Genomic DNA, 15,764 nt, shown 5'->3' on the forward strand with positions numbered 1-15,764 from the left:
CACACGTACACACTCGTACACACACACACGTACACACACGTACACACTCACACACCACACACACGTACACGCACAGACACGTACACACGTACACACACACGTACACACACGTACACACACACATACGTACACACACACACACACACTCGTACACACACACACGTACACACACGTACACACTCACACACCACACACACATACACACACGCACACACACACACACACACACACACACACACACACACACACACACACACACACACACACACACACACACACACACACACACACACACACACACACACACACACACACACACACACACACCCCACCTCCTTTGCACTACCCACCTGACTCATCCAGTCTTTGTGTCCAAGGTGACAGACAGACAGCCCACAGCCCTGGCTCAGAGATAAAAGACCCGTCCAGCCGCAGACCACGCACCTTTACCAGAACTTACTCCTGGACCTGAAGGATACCATGAATCTGCTCTCCCAGACACTGTGTCTGTGCCTGGTGCTGGCTCTCAGCCATGCCCACCACCATGCTGGACATCAAGGGGGAGGTGAGTGTCAGGAGAGGCTATGAAGGGCCCAGTGTTTTTCGCTATCATGTGACATAAGATTTCATTCTGTATTTTAAACCTTATCCAGAAATTAGAATTACACCAAAAAGTAAAGTGATTGTCTGACAGAGCTCTCTCTGTCCTAGGCCATGCCTTGATTCAGATGTCATAACTTAGCACCTGACAGAGCTCTCTCTGTCCTAGGCCATGCCTTGATTCAGATGTCATAACTTAGCACCTGACAGAGCTCTCTCTGTCCTAGGCCATGCCTTGATTCAGATGTCATAACTTAGCACCTGACAGAGCTCTCTCTGTCCTAGGCCATGCCTTGATTCAGATGTCATAACTTAGCACCTGGCAGAGCTCTCTGTCCTAGGCCATGCCTTGATTCAGATGTCATAACTTAGCACCTGACAGAGCTCTCTGTCCTAGGCCATGCCTTGATTCAGATGTCATAACTTAGCACCTGGCAGAGCTCTCTCTGTCCTAGGCCATGCCTTGATTCAGATGTCATAACTTAGCACCTGACAGAGCTCTCTCTGTCCTAGGCCATGCCTTGATTCAGATGTCATAACTCAGCACCTGACAGAGCTCTCTCTGTCCTAGGCCATGCCTTGATTCACATGTCATAACTTAGCACCTGGCAGAGCTCTCTGTCCTAGGCCATGCCTTGATTCAGATGTCATAACTTAGCACCTGGCAGAGCTCTCTCTGTCCTAGGCCATGCCTTGATTCAGATGTCATAACTCAGAGCTCTCTCTGTCCTAGGCCATGCCTTGATTCACATGTCATAACTTAGCACCTGGCAGAGCTCTCTGTCCTAGGCCATGCCTTGATTCAGATGTCATAACTTAGCACCTGGCAGAGCTCTCTCTGTCCTAGGCCATGCCTTGATTCAGATGTCATAACTTAGCACCTGACAGAGCTCTCTCTGTCCTAGGCCATGCCTTGATTCAGATGTCATAACTTAGCACCTGACAGAGCTCTCTCTGTCCTAGGCCATGCCTTGATTCAGATGTCATAACTTAGCACCTGGCAGAGCTCTCTCTGTCCTAGGCCATGCCTTGATTCACATGTCATAACTTAGCACCTGACAGAGCTCTCTCTGTCCTAGGCCATGCCTTGATTCAGATGTCATAACTTAGCACCTGGCAGAGCTCTCTCTGTCCTAGGCCATGCCTTGATTCAGATGTCATAACTTAGCACCTGACAGAGCTCTCTCTGTCCTAGGCCATGCCTTGATTCAGATGTCATAACTCAGCACCTGACAGAGCTCTCTGTCCTAGGCCATGCCTTGATTCACATGTCATAACTTAGCACCTGGCAGAGCTCTCTGTCCTAGGCCATGCCTTGATTCAGATGTCATAACTTAGCACCTGACAGAGCTCTCTCTGTCCTAGGCCATGCCTTGATTCAGATGTCATAACTCAGAGCTCTCTCTGTCCTAGGCCATGCCTTGATTCAGATGTCATAACTTAGCACCTGGCAGAGCTCTCTCTGTCCTAGGCCATGCCTTGATTCACATGTCATAACTTAGCACCTGGCAGAGCTCTCTCTGTCCTAGGCCATGCCTTGATTCAGATGTCATAACTTAGCACCTGGCAGAGCTCTCTCTGTCCTAGGCCATGCCTTGATTCAGATGTCATAACTTAGCACCTGACAGAGCTCTCTGTCCTAGGCCATGCCTTGATTCAGATGTCATAACTTAGCACCTGGCAGAGCTCTCTGTCCTAGGCCATGCCTTGATTCAGATGTCATAACTTAGCACCTGACAGAGCTCTCTCTGTCCTAGGCCATGCCTTGATTCAGATGTCATAACTTAGCACCTGGCAGAGCTCTCTCTGTCCTAGGCCATGCCTTGATTCAGATGTCATAACTTAGCACCTGACAGAGCTCTCTGTCCTAGGCCATGCCTTGATTCAGATGTCATAACTCAGCACCTGACAGAGCTCTCTCTGTCCTAGGCCATGCCTTGATTCAGATGTCATAACTTAGCACCTGGCAGAGCTCTCTCTGTCCTAGGCCATGCCTTGATTCAGATGTCATAACTCAGCACCTGGCAGAGCTCTCTCTGTCCTAGGCCATGCCTTGATTCAGATGTCATAACTTAGCACCTGGCAGAGCTCTCTCTGTCCTAGGCCATGCCTTGATTCAGATGTCATAACTTAGCACCTGGCAGAGCTCTCTCTGTCCTAGGCCATGCCTTGATTCAGATGTCATAACTTAGCACCTGGCAGAGCTCTCTCTGTCCTAGGCCATGCCTTGATTCAGATGTCATAACTTAGCACCTGGCAGAGCTCTCTCTGTCCTAGGCCATGCCTTGATTCAGATGTCATAACTTAGCACCTGACAGAGCTCTCTCTGTCCTAGGCCATGCCTTGATTCAGATGTCATAACTCAGCACCTGGCAGAGCTCTCTCTGTCCTAGGCCATGCCTTGATTCACATGTCATAACTTAGCACCTGGCAGAGCTCTCTCTGTCCTAGGCCATGCCTTGATTCAGATGTCATAACTTAGCACCTGGCAGAGCTCTCTCTGTCCTAGGCCATGCCTTGATTCAGATGTCATAACTCAGAGCTCTCTCTGTCCTAGGCCATGCCTTGATTCACATGTCATAACTTAGCACCTGGCAGAGCTCTCTCTGTCCTAGGCCATGCCTTGATTCAGATGTCATAACTCAGCACCTGGCAGAGCTCTCTCTGTCCTAGGCCATGCCTTGATTCACATGTCATAACTTAGCACCTGACAGAGCTCTCTCTGTCCTAGGCCATGCCTTGATTCAGATGTCATAACTCAGCACCTGGCAGAGCTCTCTCTGTCCTAGGCCATGCCTTGATTCAGATGTCATAACTTAGCACCTGGCAGAGCTCTCTCTGTCCTAGGCCATGCCTTGATTCAGATGTCATAACTTAGCACCTGGCAGAGCTCTCTCTGTCCTAGGCCATGCCTTGATTCAGATGTCATAACTTAGCACCTGGCAGAGCTCTCTCTGTCCTAGGCCATGCCTTGATTCAGATGTCATAACTTAGCACCTGGCAGAGCTCTCTCTGTCCTAGGCCATGCCTTGATTCAGATGTCATAACTCAGCACCTGGCAGAGCTCTCTCTGTCCTAGGCCATGCCTTGATTCACATGTCATAACTTAGCACCTGGCAGAGCTCTCTCTGTCCTAGGCCATGCCTTGATTCAGATGTCATAACTTAGCACCTGGCAGAGCTCTCTCTGTCCTAAGCCATGCCTTGATTCAGATGTCATAACTCAGAGCTCTCTCTGTCCTAGGCCATGCCTTGATTCACATGTCATAACTTAGCACCTGGCAGAGCTCTCTCTGTCCTAGGCCATGCCTTGATTCAGATGTCATAACTTAGCACCTGGCAGAGCTCTCTCTGTCCTAGGCCATGCCTTGATTCACATGTCATAACTTAGCACCTGACAGAGCTCTTCTGTCCTAGGCCATGCCTTGATTCAGATGTCATAACTTAGCACCTGACAGAGCTCTCTGTCCTAGGCCATGCCTTGATTCAGATGTCATAACTTAGCACCTGGCAGAGCTCTCTCTGTCCTAGGCCATGCCTTGATTCAGATGTCATAACTTAGCACCTGACAGAGCTCTCTCTGTCCTAGGCCATGCCTTGATTCAGATGTCATAACTTAGCACCTGGCAGAGCTCTCTGTCCTAGGCCATGCCTTGATTCAGATGTCATAACTTAGCACCTGACAGAGCTCTCTGTCCTAGGCCATGCCTTGATTCAGATGTCATAACTCAGCACCTGACAGAGCTCTCTCTGTCCTAGGCCATGCCTTGATTCACATGTCATAACTTAGCACCTGGCAGAGCTCTCTCTGTCCTAGGCCATGCCTTGATTCAGATGTCATAACTCAGCACCTGACAGAGCTCTCTCTGTCCTAGGCCATGCCTTGATTCACATGTCATAACTTAGCACCTGGCAGAGCTCTCTGTCCTAGGCCATGCCTTGATTCAGATGTCATAACTCAGCACCTGGCAGAGCTCTCTGTCCTAGGCCATGCCTTGATTCAGATGTCATAACTTAGCACCTGGCAGAGCTCTCTCTGTCCTAGGCCATGCCTTGATTCAGATGTCATAACTTAGCACCTGACAGAGCTCTCTCTGTCCTAGGCCATGCCTTGATTCAGATGTCATAACTTAGCACCTGACAGAGCTCTCTCTGTCCTAGGCCATGCCTTGATTCACATGTCATAACTCAGAGCTCTCTCTGTCCTAGGCCATGCCTTGATTCAGATGTCATAACTCAGCACCTGGCAGAGCTCTCTCTGTCCTAGGCCATGCCTTGATTCAGATGTCATAACTCAGCACCTGGCAGAGCTCTCTCTGTCCTAGGCCATGCCTTGATTGTACTACTGTTGATGAAAAAAACAAACAACAACATCTGTGTCAGATGGTTTAGACCCTTTCTTCTTTAAGGTTGCTGCCCCTATCACCGCTATTGACTATCTCTGACCTTTTTAACCTGTCTCTCCTCTCTGGGGAGGTTCCCATTGCTTGAAAGGCAGCCACGGTTCATCCTGTATTTAAAGGGGGAGATCAAGCTGATCCTAACTGACTGGCTTTCTTGATGTCTACTGTATTCTCTCTGGTATGCAATCTGGTTTCCGCTCAGGTTATGTATGTTTCACTGCAACCTTAAAGGCCCTAAATTATGTTACCATCTAAGCTATGTTGTGTTCATATATTTATTGGCTTGTCCAATGGGCTACCTTTTGACATGGTAGACCATTCCATTCTTAAGGAGTATTGGTGTCTCTGTGGGGTCTTTGGCCTGGTTTGCTAACTATGCTGATGCGGTATCATTAAAAACACTACTATATAAACACCTGTTATTGTGACGAGATACCGTTATAAACACGACCATATAAACACCTGCTATGCTAAACCAGTGAGACAGGAAGCGATGTGATTTACAGAGTTACTAGACGAATGAAATGACAATCCATTCAGACCAGCGTTTCTGATTGAACTTTAGTAACAGCAGAGATTGTAGAGGAAGGGATGCAAAAAGGGAACAAATGTTTCACCGTTTCGGTCTACTTAAGGGATGTTTGCCAAGTCCCCCCCACCCTCCATCGCCCCCCTGTTCCCCCCTGCCTAGTGACCAGGCAGATTAATGGTCAAAGGCACTTTGAGAACTAGCACATACTTCAAACAAAATTGTATTTTTACTAGCTAATTTACTTATTGGAAAAAACTTCCATTTGGGCTTGTCTTAATAAAATCACCCTAAATCTACTCCGGTGACTGTGTGTGGGATGAAACAGTAATATTTGATTTAATCCTATGGCTTCCTCAGAAGACGAGGGACATGAGGGACACGACCATGGAGATCACGCGGGTGTTTTGCTCGACCGCTGCCAGGGGATTGAGATGGATGCTGTTGCTGTGACTGAGGAAGGAATCCCTTACTTCTTCAAGGGTGAGTCATGGACAGAGACGACTCCTCGTCCTGCTTGAACCAATTGTCACTCATTTAGCCATTGGTCACGAGCAGAGTGTGTGAGCGGAGTTGGAGAAGCTGAGCATTGAGTGACAGAGTATGTGAGCAGAGCTGGAGAAGCTGAGCATTGAGTGACAGAGTATGTGAGCAGAGCTGGAGAAGCTGAGCATTGAGCGACAGAGTATGTGAGCAGAGCTGGAGAAGCTGAGCATTGAGCGACAGAGTATGTGAGCAGAGCTGGAGAAGCTGAGCATTGAGCAACAGAGTATGTGAGCAGAGCTGGAGAAGCTGAGCATTGAGTGACAGAGTATGTGAGCAGAGCTGGAGAAGCTGAGCATTGAGTGACAGAGTATGTGAGCAGAGCTGGAGAAGCTGAGCATTGAGTGACAGAGTATGTGAGCAGAGCTGGAGAAGCTGAGCATTGAGTGACAGAGTATGTGAGCAGAGCTGGAGAAGCTGAGCGTTGAGTGACAGAGTATGTGAGCAGAGCTGGAGAAGCTGAGCGTTGAGCGACAGAGTATGTGAGCAGAGCTGGAGAAGCTGAGCATTGGTGACAGAGTATGTGAGCAGAGCTGGAGAAGCTGAGCATTGAGTGACAGAGTATGTGAGCAGAGCTGGAGAAGCTGAGCGTTGAGTGACAGAGTATGTGAGCAGAGCTGGAGAAGCTGAGCGTTGAGCGACAGAGTATGTGAGCAGAGCTGGAGAAGCTGAGCATTGAGTGACAGAGTATGTGAGCAGAGCTGGAGAAGCTGAGCATTGAGTGACAGAGTATGTGAGCAGAGCTGGAGAAGCTGAGCATTGAGTGACAGAGTATGTGAGCAGAGCTGGAGAAGCTGAGCGTTGAGTGACAGAGTATGTGAGCAGAGCTGGAGAAGCTGAGCATTGAGTGACAGAGTATGTGAGCAGAGCTGGAGAAGCTGAGCGTTGAGTGACAGAGTATGTGAGCAGAGCTGGAGAAGCTGAGCGTTGAGCGACAGAGTATGTGAGCAGAGCTGGAGAAGCTGAGCATTGAGTGACAGAGTATGTGAGCAGAGCTGGAGAAGCTGAGCATTGAGTGACAGAGTATGTGAGCAGAGCTGGAGAAGCTGAGCATTGAGTGACAGAGTATGTGAGCAGAGCTGGAGAAGCTGAGCGTTGAGCGACAGAGTATGTGAGCAGAGCTGGAGAAGCTGAGCATTGAGTGACAGAGTATGTGAGCAGAGCTGGAGAAGCTGAGCATTGAGTGACAGAGTATGTGAGCAGAGCTGGAGAAGCTGAGCATTGAGTGACAGAGTATGTGAGCAGAGCTGGAGAAGCTGAGCGTTGAGTGACAGAGTATGTGAGCAGAGCTGGAGAAGCTGAGCATTGAGTGACAGAGTATGTGAGCAGAGCTGGAGAAGCTGAGCGTTGAGCGAGATTCACAAACCTCGGCCTTCTCGGACCCTCTGGTTTCGCTCCACAGGAGCTCAGGGCATCCCCGTCCCAGCATGCATCTGTGGTCTACTTGTATGCTGCTCATAGCTCCCTTGCTTTAGCTACTGTCATACGAATTCTCTCAATATTTTCATAAAGAAACTCATACAAACACACAGGTGCTAAATCAAGGTGATTTACACTTCGATCACACCGACAGCGTATTTTTTGAACATTTTGGTTCACCAGAATTACGTTAATTTCCAATGAAACGCTACGTCTGCCTTGCAGCATTGCATTGGAGAGGCAGTTGCAGTGTGTTCGGTGGGTGTGGTGCATACACTGTGGCAGGGTAGCCTAGTGGTTAGATTGTAGAGGTGGGAGCGTAGCCTAGTGGTTAGAGTGTAGAGGTGGCAGGGTAGCCTAGTGGTTAGAGTGTAGAGGCGGCAGGGTAGCCTAGTGGTTAGAGTGTAGAGGCGGCAGGGTAGCCTAGTGGTTAGAGTGTAGAGGTGGCAGGGTAGCCTAGTGGTTAGAGTGTAGAGGTGGGAGCGTAGCCTAGTGGTTAGAGTGTAGAGGTGGGAGCGTAGCCTAGTGGTTAGAGTGTAGAGGTGGGAGCGTAGCCTAGTGGTTAGAGTGTAGAGGTGGGAGCATAGCCTAGTGGTTAGAGTGTAGAGGCGGCAGGGTAGCCTAGTGGTTAGAGTGTAGAGGTGGCAGGGTAGCCTAGTGGTTAGAGTGTAGAGGTGGCAGGGTAGCCTAGTGGTTAGAGTGTAGAGGTGGCAGGGTAGCCTAGTGGTTAGAGTGTAGAGGTGGCAGGGTAGCCTAGTGGTTAGAGTGTGGAGGTGGCAGGGTAGCCTAGTGGTTAGAGTGTGGAGGTGGCAGGGTAGCCTAGTGGTTATAGTGTAGAGGCGGCAGGGTAGCCTAGTGGTTAGAGTGTAGAAGGCGGCAGGGTAGCCTAGTGGTTAGAGTGTAGAGGCGGGAGCGTAGCCTAGTGGTTAGAGTGTAGATAGAGGTGGCAGGGTAGCCTAGTGGTTATAGTGTAGAGCTGGCAGGGTAGCCTAGTGGTTAGAGTGTAGAGGTGGCAGGGTAGCCTAGTGGTTAGTGTGTAGAGGTGGCAGGGTAGCCTAGTGGTTAGAGTGTAGAGGTGGCAGGGTAGCCTAGTGGTTAGAGTGTAGAGGTGGCAGGGTAGCCTAGTGGTTAGAGTGTAGAGGTGGCAGGGTAGCCTAGTGGTTAGAGTGTAGAGGTGGCAGGGTAGCCTAGTGGTTAGAGTGTAGAGGTGGCAGGGTAGCCTAGTGGTTAGAGTGTAGAGGTGGCAGGGTAGCCTAGTGGTTAGAGTGTAGAGGCGGGAGCGTAGCCTAGTGGTTAGAGTGTAGATAGAGGTGGCAGGGTAGCCTAGTGGTTATAGTGTAGAGGTGGCAGGGTAGCCTAGTGGTTAGAGTGTAGAGGTGGCAGGGTAGCCTAGTGGTTAGTGTGTAGAGGTGGCAGGGTAGCCTAGTGGTTAGAGTGTAGAGGTGGCAGGGTAGCCTAGTGGTTAGAGTGTAGAGGTGGCAGGGTAGCCTAGTGGTTAGAGTGTAGAGGTGGCAGGGTAGCCTAGTGGTTAGAGTGTAGAGGTGGCAGGGTAGCCTAGTGGTTAGAGTGTAGAGGCGGCAGGGTAGCCTAGTGGTTAGAGTGTAGAGGCGGCAGGGTAGCCTAGTGGTTAGAGCTTTGGACTAGTAACCGGAAGGTTGCAAGTTCAAACCCCTGAGCTGACAAGGTACGAATCTGTTGTTCTGCCCCCTGAACAGGCAGTTAATCCACTGTTCCTAGGCCGTCATTGAAAATAAGAATTTGTTCTTAACTGACTTGCCTGGTTAAATAAAGGTAAAATAAAATAAATAAATAAAACACATTGGATTTATGAAACATATGTGGCAAACTGTATGTGTGTGACGGCTTGACAGATGCTGCGTCCTATTTTGACACACATTTACGCTGTCGGTGTGTTCGAAGCCTTACAAAGACGAGGGAGTGTGGTGATCTAGACGTCCACTGTTATGTGTAAGGTTTGACTGCCACCTGCTGGTACGGTGCTGAACTGTTCGGATACCGACCTGACGTCATTGCTTTACGCGCGGGATATGACAGTTGTCATGGCTACACGAAAGGTCCACACCTAAAGAATCATTGACGAAGCTGAAATCACACTTATACCAAAAGTATAGTGATGTACTTACTATACGTAAAGAAATAAAAATAAAGGAATGAGGTAAAATAAAGGAATGAGGTGAGTAGGTAAGTGTGTCATTGTAGCAAAGTATTTATAAACAAAAAAATCTGATCTTTTAAACGTTTTGATCTATTGTGATCTAGTATCTATACAAAAGGCCATACATGATTTATACATGATTTTGACACAATAGTCCTGGCATATTCCCACGTTCATGGAGCTTTCCGTTTCGATTGGATTATTTTGGCAAAAAAACCATTTAAGACTACCTACAGAAACGTTTAAAATAAAAATAAAAACTTTGCATCTCTGCCTAGCCTGGCAAGACTGTCCAAAAGGATGTTTATCATCCCCAGTGGCTCTGTAAGTGTGGAGAGGAGATTCCCCACTGACCGCCAGGTAACGTCACATGAGCCTGAAACCCCAGACTGGCCAGACTCCTGTTTATAAAAATCAATTCAAAAGGCACTAATAAGTCATTTTTCATTTAATGTGTATTTCATTCTTAATATGTCAGAGCCTATATGCGCAATTTATAGACTATAATGATTTAATACGACAAAATGTTGTTTAAATGCTGAGAGCTTTTTGTCCCTACCAGTCTATTGTGTCCCTACCAGTCTATTGTGGTCCTACCAGTCTATTGTGGCCCTACCAGTCTATTGTGTCCCTACCAGTCTATTGTGGCCCTACCAGTCTATTGTGTCCCTACCAGTCTATTGTGTCCCTACCAGTCTATTGTGGTCCTACCAGTCTATTGTGGTCCTACCAGTCTATTGTGTCCCTACCAGTCTATTGTGTCCCTACCAGTCTATTGTGTCCCCACCAGTCTATTGTGGCCCTACCAGTCTATTGTGGCCCTACCAGTCTATTGTGTCCCTACCAGTCTATTGTGTCCCTACCAGTCATTGTGTTTCCTACCAGTCTATTGTGGTCCTACCAGTCTATTGTGTCCCTACCAGTCTATTGTGTCCCTACCAGTCTATTGTGTCCCTACCAGTCTATTGTGTCCCTACCAGTCTATTGTGTCCCTACCAGTCTATTGTGGTCCTACCAGTCTATTGTGGTCCTACCAGTCTATTGTGTCCCTACCAGTCTATTGTGGTCCTACCAGTCTATTGTGGTCCTACCAGTCTATTGTGTCTCTACCAGTCTATTGTGGTCCTACCAGTCTATTGTGGTCCTACCAGTCTATTGTGTCCCTACCAGTCTATTGTGGTCCTACCAGTCTATTGTGGTCCTACCAGTCTATGTGTCCCTACCAGTCTATTGTGTCCCTACCAGTCTATTGTGTCCCTACCAGTCTATTGTGGTGCTACCAGTCTATTGTGGTCCTACCAGTCTATTGTGGTCCTACCAGTCTATTGTGTCCCTACCAGTCTATTGTGTCCCTACCAGTCTATTGTGGTCCTACCAGTCTATTGTGTCCCTACCAGCCTATTGTGGCCCTACCAGTCTATTGTGTCCCTTTGTGGCCCTACCAGTCTATTGTGGTCCTACCAGTCTATTGTGGCCCTACCAGTCTATTGTGGCACACCTACCAGTCTATTGTGGTGCTACCAGTCTATTGTGGCCCTACCAGTCTATTGTGGCACACCTACCAGTCTATTGTGTCCCTACCAGTCTATTGTGGTCCTACCAGTCTATTGTGGTCCTACCAGTCTATTGTGGTCCTACCAGTCTATTGTGTCCCTACCAGTCTATTGTGTCCCTACCAGTCTATTGTGGCACACCTACCAGTCTATTGTGTCCCTACCAGTCTATTGTGTCCCTACCAGTCTATTGTGGCCCTACCAGTCTATTGTGGCCCTACCAGTCTATTGTGGCCCTACCAGTCTATTGTGTCCCTACCAGTCTATTGTGTCCCTACCAGTCTATTGTGGCCCTACCAGTCTATTGTGTCCCTACCAGTCTATTGTGGTCCTACCAGTCTATTGTGTCCCTACCAGTCTATTGTGTCCCTACCAGTCTATTGTGTCCCTACCAGTCTATTGTGGTCCTACCAGTCTATTGTGGTCCTACCAGTCTATTGTGTCCCTACCAGTCTATTGTGTCCCTACCAGTCTATTGTGTCCCTACCAGTCTATTGTGTCCCTACCAGTCTATTGTGTCCCTACCAGTCTATTGTGTCCCTACCAGTCTATTGTGTCCCTACCAGTCTATTGTGTCCCTACCAGTCTATTGTGTCCCTACCAGTCTATTGTGTCCCCACCAGTCTATTGTGGCACACTTCTTTGTAGGCTATAGCCTTGAAATAATTTAAATAACATAGCCTAAAATAATTCATTTTCATTCCTTCTTGGACACCCTGTCTGTCTCCTGACCTAATTCAGAGTGTTTATACGCTGTTCAATATGACATGTAACCTATTTTAAATGATTTTGGCTTCTTACAATCACCTTTTCCTGTTAATTCATAATACTTCTCTTTAAAATCCATATGGTTTGTTTTAAATACTTAAAAAAAAAAAAATTGGTTAGTGCAGGTAGTCACAAAAATAAACGTGTGTTGGTTAAATAGTGATTTATTAATGAATGGAGTGAATTTGGAGCAGCGTGTTTTTGTTGTTGTGGAAAGGACATGGAGAACTGGATTCAATCAACCTCTCCATGATTGATGAGCAGGATTTCCAACCGCTCAACTCTGGTCACATGTGCTTTCTTGTCATCGGACAGGTGCTCTTCAGCAGTAGGCTTTATCAAATCTATTTTATAAAGCCCTTTTTCAGTTGTCACAAAGTGCTTTACAGATACCCAGCCTAACAACCCCAGAGAGGAAGTAATGCAGAATCATAGTGGCTCGGATAAACTCCCCTAGAAGGCAGGAACATAGGAAGAAACCTACAGAGGAACCAGACTCCAAGGGGTGTCCAATCCACATTGTCTAGCTATTAATGCATACTGAATAAGTTTTAATAATATAATAATAATATATGCCATTTAGCTGACGCTTTTATCCAAAACTTACAGTCATGTGTGCATACATTTTGGGTGGTCCCGGAATCGAACCCACTACCCTGGCGTTACAAATGCTCTACCAACTGAGCCACAGAAGGACCATGTTGTAAGTTTTGTAGTTTTGTAAGCAAGTTGAGGAAACTAGGGGTTGGCTCTGTGGAATGTCCTTTTCTCTGTTCCCATGGTGGCTGACCAAATGTGTTCCCTGCCAGGTGGCCATGTGTTCAAGGGTTTCCATGGCAAAGCCGAGCTCTCCAACCAATCATTCGCTGAGCTGGATGACCATCACCATCTGGGGCACGTGGACGCTGCCTTCCTCATGCACTTTCCAGACAAACCCACTGAGCATGACCACATCTTCTTCATGCTGGTACAGTCCATACCTTAACAACACCTGGTACAGTCCATACCTTAACAACACCTGGTACAGTCCATACCTTACCAACACCTGGTACAGTCCATACCTTAACAACACCTGGTACAGTCCATACCTTACCAACACCTGGTACAGTTCATACCTTAACAACACCTGGTACAGTCCATACCTTAACAACACCTGGTACAGTCCATACCTTACCAACACCTGGTACAGTTCATACCTTAACAACACCTGGTACAGTCCATACCTTAACAACACCTGGTACAGTCCATACCTTAACAACACCTGGTACAGTCCATACCTTAACAACACCTGGTACAGTCCATACCTTACCAACACCTGGTACAGTCCATACCTTAACAACACCTGGTACAGTCCATACCTTAACAACACCTGGTACAGTCCATACCTTAACAACACCTGGTACAGTCCATACCTTACCAACACCTGGTACAGTCCATACCTTAACAACACCTGGTACAGTCCATACCTTAACAACACCTGGTACAGTCCATATAACAACACCTGGTACAGTCCATACCTTAACAACACCTGGTACAGTCCATACCTTACCAACACCTGGTACAGTTCATACCTTACCAACACCTGGTACAGTCCATACCTTACCAACACCTGGTACAGTTCATACCTTACCAACACCTGGTACAGTCCATACCTTACCAACACCTGGTACAGTTCATACCTTACCAACACCTGGTACAGTCCATACCTTAACAACACCTGGTACAGTCCATACCTTAACAACACCTGGTACAGTTCATACCTTAACAACACCTGGTACAGTCCATACCTTACCAACACCTGGTACAGTCCATACCTTAACAACACCTGGTACAGTCCATACCTTAACAACACCTGGTACAGTCCATACCTTAACAACACCTGGTACAGTCCCCTTAAAACACTTGGTACAGTCCATACCTTACCAACACCTGGTACAGTTCATACCTTACCAACACCTGGTACAGTCCATACCTTACCAACAGCTGGTACAGTTCATACCTTACCAACACCTGGTACAGTCCATACCTTACCAACACCTGGTACAGTTCATACCTTACCAACACCTGGTACAGTCCATACCTTAACAACACCTGGTACAGTCCATACCTTAACAACACCTGGTACAGTTCATACCTTACCAACACCTGGTACAGTCCATACCTTAACAACACCTGGTACAGTCCATACCTTACCAACACCTGGTACAGTTCATACCTTACCAACACCTGGTACAGTCCATACCTTAACAACACCTGGTACAGTTCATACCTTACCAACACCTGGTACAGTCCATATATACTGCATACCTTAGAAACACTTGGTACAGTCCATACCTTAACAACACCTGGTACAGTCCATACCTTACCAACACCTGGTACAGTTCATACCTTAACAACACCTGGTACAGTCCATACCTTAACAACACCTGGTACAGTCCATACCTTACCAACACCTGGTACAGTCCATACCTTAACAACACCTGGTACAGTCCATACCTTACCAACACCTGGTACAGTCCATATATACTGCATACCTTAGAAACACTTGGTACAGTCCATACCTTACCAACACCTGGTACAGTCCATATATACTGCATACCTTAGAAACACTTGGTACAGTCCATATATACTGCATCCCTTAGAAACACTTGGTACAGTCCATATATACTGCATACCTTAGAAACGCTTGGTACAGTCCATATATACTGCATACCTTAGAAACACTTGGTACAGTCCATATATACTGCATACCTTAAAACACTTGGTACAGTCCATATATACTGCATACCTTAGAAACACTTGGTACAGTCCATATATACTGCATCCCTTAGAAACACTTGGTACAGTCCATATATACTGCATACCTTAGAAACACTTGGTACAGTCCATATATACTGCATACCTTAGAAACACTTGGTACAGTCCATATATACTGCATACCTTAGAAACACTTGGTACAGTCCATATATACTGCATCCCTTAGAAACACTTGGTACAGTCCATATATACTGCATACCTTAGAAACACTTGGTACAGTCCATATATACTGCATACCTTAGAAACACTTGGTACAGTCCATATATACTGCATCCCTTAGAAACACTTGGTACAGTCCATATATAATGTGGTTCTAAAGAACTCATACATGTTCTAATGTTGTTCTAAAGAACTCATACATGTTCTAATGTTGTTCTAAAGAACTCATACATGTTCTAATGTTGTTCTAAAGAACTCATACATGTTCATGAAAGTTATAATGAACATTTCAAATTCCCCTCCATCAAGGACTCATAAAAGTGATATTGTTGCTCTGAGTAGAGGATGACATTCTCTGAGTAGAGGAGGAGTTTCTCTGAGTTGATGATATGTTTCTCTGAGTAGAGGACGACATTCTCTGAGTAGAGGATGAGTTTCTCTGAGTAGAGGATGAGTTGCTCTGAGTAGAGGATGAGTTTCTCTGAGTAGAGGATGAGTTGCTCTGAGTAGAGGATGAGTTTCTCTGAGTAGAGGACGACATTCTCTGAGTAGAGGATGAGTACAGGATGATTAGAGGATGATTAGATGATGAGTTGCTCTGAGTAGAGGATGAGTAGAGGGTGAGTTGCTCTGAGTAGAGCATGAGTAGAGGGTGAGTTGCTCTGAGTAGAGAATGAGTTGCTCTGAGTAGAGGATATGTTTCTCTGAGTAGAGGATATGTTTCTCTGAGTAGAGAATGAGTTGCTCTGAGTAGGGGATATGTTTCTCTGAGTAGAGGATGAGTTGCTCTGAGTAGAG

The 15,764-nt window shown here is 46.9% G+C and overlaps 1 protein-coding gene and 1 long non-coding RNA gene across 10 annotated transcripts in view; one reads left to right on the forward strand and one right to left on the reverse strand.

Moving 5' to 3' along the window:
• Positions 1–395: 395 nt before the first annotated feature.
• Positions 396–15,764, forward strand: part of hpxa (hemopexin a) — a 21,888-nt gene continuing 6,519 nt past the window's right edge. Inside the window, exons 1-3 of one of the 2 annotated variants that reach the window (XM_052492739.1) lie at positions 396–565; positions 5,895–6,014; positions 12,800–12,957. In XM_052492739.1, coding sequence (XP_052348699.1) covers positions 481–565; positions 5,895–6,014; positions 12,800–12,957 — 363 coding nt within the window. In that variant the 5' untranslated portion in view covers positions 396–480. Of the gene's footprint in view, positions 566–5,891; positions 6,015–12,799; positions 12,958–15,764 lie in introns of both variants that reach the window. The other variant, XM_052492738.1, reaches the window with a different exon arrangement.
• Positions 12,972–15,764, reverse strand: part of LOC127914945 (uncharacterized) — a 3,206-nt gene continuing 413 nt past the window's right edge. The window contains exons 1-6 of one of the 8 annotated variants that reach the window (XR_008089538.1): positions 14,779–15,764; positions 14,390–14,741; positions 13,762–13,788; positions 13,562–13,653; positions 13,360–13,429; positions 12,972–13,170 (exon numbers count right to left, since the gene is read on the reverse strand). The exon at positions 14,779–15,764 is cut by the window's right edge and continues 413 nt beyond it. This is a non-coding gene — a long non-coding RNA (uncharacterized LOC127914945). Of the gene's footprint in view, positions 13,187–13,240; positions 13,322–13,348; positions 13,430–13,561; positions 13,654–13,761; positions 13,789–14,107; positions 14,190–14,389; positions 14,742–14,778 lie in introns of those variants that run through there. The other 7 variants (XR_008089545.1, XR_008089544.1, XR_008089541.1 and 4 more) reach the window with 7 other exon arrangements.

Source organism: Oncorhynchus keta, chromosome 34 (assembly GCF_023373465.1).
Source record: "Oncorhynchus keta strain PuntledgeMale-10-30-2019 chromosome 34, Oket_V2, whole genome shotgun sequence".
Lineage (NCBI taxonomy): Eukaryota > Metazoa > Chordata > Actinopteri > Salmoniformes > Salmonidae > Oncorhynchus > Oncorhynchus keta.